This window comes from Pinus tabuliformis, chromosome 7 (assembly GCF_031772625.1).
Source record: "Pinus tabuliformis cultivar Carrire ecotype Pingquan chromosome 7, CPIR1, whole genome shotgun sequence".
NCBI lineage: Eukaryota > Viridiplantae > Streptophyta > Pinopsida > Pinales > Pinaceae > Pinus > Pinus tabuliformis.
In genome coordinates this window covers 911,098,199-911,103,461 of record NC_142293.1, presented here as the reverse complement: position 1 = coordinate 911,103,461, position 5,263 = coordinate 911,098,199, and the positions used below count along the sequence as shown (strand labels likewise).

General features: G+C 40.2%; 1 protein-coding gene across 1 annotated transcript; it reads right to left on the bottom strand.

Moving 5' to 3' along the window:
• Positions 1-2,688: 2,688 nt before the first annotated feature.
• Positions 2,689-3,351, bottom strand: LOC149250621 (uncharacterized). The gene has a single exon (XM_089453705.1). The coding sequence runs from the start codon at positions 3,349-3,351 to the stop codon at positions 2,689-2,691; it is 663 nt and encodes a 220-aa protein (XP_089309831.1).
• Between the last annotated feature and the right edge of the window lie 1,912 nt (positions 3,352-5,263).

Below are 5,263 nucleotides of genomic sequence, written 5' to 3'. Positions count from 1 at the left end.
GTCAGAGATTGAACGACCTGCTTTATAAGACGACCCAGACCTTCTACCATAATAATAAAGAGAAAAGGGGATAAAGGGTCTCCTTGACGGATTCCTCTGGAAGGGGAGTAAGGTTTAGAGGGGATTCCATTAACTAGAACAGAGCAGAGGGGGGAAGATATAAGATTCATAAGCCATCTAACCCAGGTCGGGCTGAATCTGAAGGCAGTCAACATATGTTTTATATAGGACCAACTTAGCTTGTCAAAGGCTTTAGAGAGATCGATTTTCAGAAGCATACTTGCCTGTTTGTTTCTTTTTAAGGAATGGATGGTTTCATGAGTCAGAATAATGCCGTCCAAGATTTGATGTCCTTCAACATATCCAGATTGTTCCGGTGAGATGAGAAGAGGGAGGAGCGGCTTGAGGCAATTTGCAATTACTTTCGAGATTATTTTGTATATTACGTTGCATAGTGCAATGGGCCTGAACTTCTCCGGAGTGCTTGGCTGAGCTTCTTTAGGAATGAGAGCGATGAATGTTGCATTGAGAGAAGGAAGTAGCCAATGCATGACTTGGGATTCTTCGACTACCTTCCAGATTTCTACTTTGATTAAATCCCAGAATTGATGGTAAAAGTTAGAAGTGAAACCATAAGGTTCTGGAGCTTTCTCGGTGTTCAATTGATTTGATGCCTCTTCTACCTCCGTCATGGTGACCGGTCTTAGCAAGGGCTGATTATGCTCCTCTGTTATAATTCTGGGAATATGCTGAAGTATTTCGTTTATTGCAGGCTCTCTATCTGTAGGCGGCTCTTGATGTACTGTTTTGAAGTGATTGGTGGTCTCTTTCTCTATATCTTCCTGTTTCTCCATTCTGTCTCCCTATGGATTTTGAATATGCGAGATGGTATTATTCATTCTTCTTTGAATAGTTGTGCGATGAAAGAATTTGGTATTTCTTTCACCTTCTTTTAGCCATCTAATCCTTGACTTTTGTTTCCAGAGCAGTTCCTCTTGTTTCCTTCGTTCTTTTAATTGTGTTAGTAGGACTTGTTCTTGACTTGCTAATTCCTCTGTTCTGCCTCCTGTGATGATCTTCTGCTATAACTCTTTCATACTTTGCTCGAGGATTTTTTGCTCTTGAAATATATTGCTGAATGTGGTGTAGTTCCAGGTCTTGACGTGCCTTTTGATGTGCTTCAGTCTCTGCTGGAATTGATACATAGTTGAGCTGCCATTTGGAATGAAGCTCTCCCACGTTGATTTGACCACATTTTTGAACTCAGGGTGGGTGAGCCAGAAAGCTTCAAATTTAAATGGTTTCCTATTTGAATTTCCAGGATTCTTCCATTGCAAGGAAATAGACCAATGATCTGAGCCAGCAATGGGGAGTATGGAGGCGCATATATCACCACCTACATGGACAAAGTTGCTTGAGATCAGAAATTTGGCCAATTTGGAGGAGATTTGTTGAGAGCTTGTCCGTTTGTTATCCCATGTGTAAGTGCCATTGTCAAATGGTAAGTCAATTAGCAAGCTGTTTTGAATGTATTCTTTGAAGCTATTGCTTTCATTGTCTAGCTTCTCCTACCTCCAAGTTTTTCCTTTAGCCGCGTGATCATGTTGAAGTCCCCGCCTGTGATCCAAAGTGGATAAATTCTTATGGAATTGAGAATTTCTAACGTTTTTAGCAGCATAGTCTTTTGCATTGCATTATGAGGGAAGTATAAATTGGTCAAGTGGCCATGTATGTTGGTTCCAATAAGGTGGAAGGTTGCTTGAATAAAGTGGTGTGAAGCATGAAAGTCTGTGAGGTAGACGTGCCGAGTATTCCATGCTATGGTGAGCCCTCCCGAGGCGCCTGTTGCATCTACTGTAATAGTCTGACATCCTGCCCATGCTTTGGATAATATTGAAGCTAAGGTATTACTGTTACATTTTGTTTCTTGCATGAATATAATGTGTGGTTGTTCTTGATGAATCATGTTCTTTAACATTCTGTATTTCCTCAGACCGTTAAGTCCTCTGATATTCCATGAGATGAGCTTCATGGTTGACTGGTAGGTAGAGAACGGTAGTATTTAGTCAACTTGGAGCATCTTCCTGACTCCACTAGCATTTCCCCTATTAGAATGGTGCGCTGTAAATCTGTCTTTCTCTCTCTCTTCTTCCCATCTTTGACGATATGTTTCCCATCCCATTTACCTCCTTGTTGTATGCCCAGTGTGCTGTGCTGATGCACCCTTGATAGTACTACTTCCAGATTTTCAAGTTGCCTATCCGGGATTGTGTCAAACTCTTTCCTCTTACAAGCTTGTTCTAGACTAAAAATGTCTATATCACCTAGATCAAAGCTTTTAGGTTCTTCTTCCATTAAACTTTGTTGACTGCTGTCCTCCAAATGGGTTATTCGCTGAAGAGGGTCTGTCACCAGATTATCAATGTCCATAACTTTGTCGGACCAGAGGGCTTTGTTGTTAGCATGTTTGGGGATGGATTGCTTGGTTGATGCATGCGGGTCAGAGGTATTAATTTTCAATGATTGATTGGTTTCAATGTGGATAGGCGTAAGGGAGGGTTTGGAGGTGGGAGCGAAGGTTGTCTTTGCTGATGCAGGGGGATTTGATTCAGGCATATCTAGGTTTGCCAGAATATAAAATCTATTGCTTGAGGATGGCCCATCAGAAGATGGAGTAGCATTTTTTGGTTATGTGGGTGGTTTTTTGGCATGCTTCTTTCTGCTGGCCACTTTAGTAAACCCTTCCATGTCAGACTTTCCCCCATTATCTGTGGATTTAGGAGGAACGTTTAAAGGGCAGTCACAGAATAGGTGTCCATGGGCATGGCACCTCCTGCATCTGAAAGGTACATGTTCATAATCTATGGGTTGTATCCATTCAAAGTCATCGTGTAGGAGACTTACCGAGTCCGTGAGCGCCTTGCCCAGCTTCATGTAAACACATATACGAGCATAGGAGGTGTACCTGCGTAGCTTTGTTTCCTCTGCTGCCTTTATGAACTCGCCTAGTCCATTACCAATGGCTTTAAGTGATTCTTCATCCCAATATTCCAGCGGTAAAGAGTACATGTGGATCCAAACTGGCGCCCAACTAAAGTCTTCCTTATCTAGATTAAATCTTTCTACCCAGTCTCGTAGATAGAGACCTGCTGCGTTGAAGAAATAGGGTCCTCCATTTAGGACGCGATTTCTGTCTTCAAGGCAGTTGAAGATGGCTGTGAAGAAGCCTTTGGGGCCTAGCTGTAAGGTAACATGTCCTTTGGGCTTCCACTTTGAGGTTATCCAGCCTTGCAGAGCTTTTTCAGTTGGCCAATAGCGTATAAATTTGCCTATCAGTGCATGATCTTTCATTTATTTTATTTGTGCATTGATTCTATGACTGGGGAGCCCAATCTTGGGTCGTTCTGTAGCAATGGGCTTGCAAGTGGAGGACGATGCCTTCTTTGGCTGCTCAGATGCTGCCGGGTTATCTCCTTTTTCGTTTTCCAGATCTACTTGGATGTTTTTCTCTTGTTGTTGCGCAGGCCGTACCTCTGTCTTCTCTGCATGCTCATTTGAAATCTTTTCAGTTCCACCTGCAGGTGGGTCTTCATTGTTGCAGTCTTTTGGGGGAGGCGGCGATGCCTCCCCCATCGGAATGTTCATCGGTTTTAGCTACCAGATATGTCAAACCTGAACTGATCCGCAATCCTGCTTAGACCTGAGAGGCTGCTTGCTCTGTCTCTGCACCGTGTAAGGGTTTGTCAAAAACCCTAGTCTGCCATTTTTCCTTCCCTCATCAAACCAACACAACATTAAACATGAAGACTAGTGGATTGACAAATGTTATATGTGTCGCAAAAAAATATTATGTCAAAGAAATTGTTTATTTGTGTTCTAATAATTTTGATCCAATGACATGAACAATCACAGTAGGAGTAAAAAATACTCCAATTCCCTCACTCCAAAGGAATTCAGAATGATATTCAAGCTACCAAAGACGAATAATTTCCTAGAGTTTTCATAAGTAGATAGTTTCCTGGAGTCACAACTAGGAAGGATGAACATTATTCATGATTTCATTTTACCAACTTCCTAGGTTACTTTGATATTTCCTTTCTCAATATTTATTTCTTTAGATAACCTTTTATATACTTTTCCTAGCTTTTCATCCACCTAATCAGGTGAGAAAGCACAAAAGATGTTCCCAAAAACATACTTTATGTGTTGTGCTTCTTTTAGAAAAGAGATTGTTTGTTCGACTGGATTGATATCTTTTCCAATGAGTTTCTTTTCTAGTTAGTCAATTTATTCAAATCCATATATTCTTTATGATGGCATATCTGATGACAACCCTAGTGTCCAACCATCTACTTCATGATATACTCCATAGAGATAATTTCAATATAGGTTGAGAACCAATCTAGTTCTGGTATCCCATGTTGTGGAAGCATAAATATTCTTTTCATTTTTATGAAATGCAATATTGGTTTGTAAGAAAAGTCAATTACATCATAACTAGACAAGATCCCACCCATATATTAGCACATGCTCAATCTTTCTTATGGGACAAAGGCATCCATGAAGAAAGAGAGAGTAACACCGTGATTCATATATATGGATTTCAATATAAGCCACCATTGTTTCCCAAATTTGATATGGATAAGTATTTTGTTGTTCAAGTCTATAGGAAATACCATCCATGGCTAGTTTTATTTAAAGGCAAAAAGAAAAAGAAAATATTTCTTTGTTATTTACTATTGGAGAAGTGACCTCAAGAATGTAAGCCACCTTGTAGAGTTTGTAGAGTTTTTAAAGTCTTTTAACTTAAGTGAAGTTGAAGCCATTTGAGGCTTCGATCCAGAAGATATATTTTCTAGACACATAGTGAGTGTTAGATACAACAATTTATTTACAAGAATTGCATAGAAAAGTGAAGAAAGTAACACAGGCCAACCTAGCAAGAAAAATCTGCCAATACATTCTGAATATGTTGTTAAAGGAATCGACATGACTATTGGAGGAGGATACAAACAAAGAGGGAAAATTCTATGGAGCGACCTCCAAGTTCCACACTTGGGACATTCTCGACGTCATCTTTGACTCATAGGAAAGTAAGTGCTACTTCAAGTAACAAAAAGAGTAATGAGAGTCTCTTAGGTGGTATATATGAGTAGGAACCCCCTTTCAAATTCATTGTAGAGAGCGCACATGGCCCAATCAACCAATGTTAGAAACACCAAAGAAACACCAAGTGTAGAAGAAATTATGGGCATGGAGATTG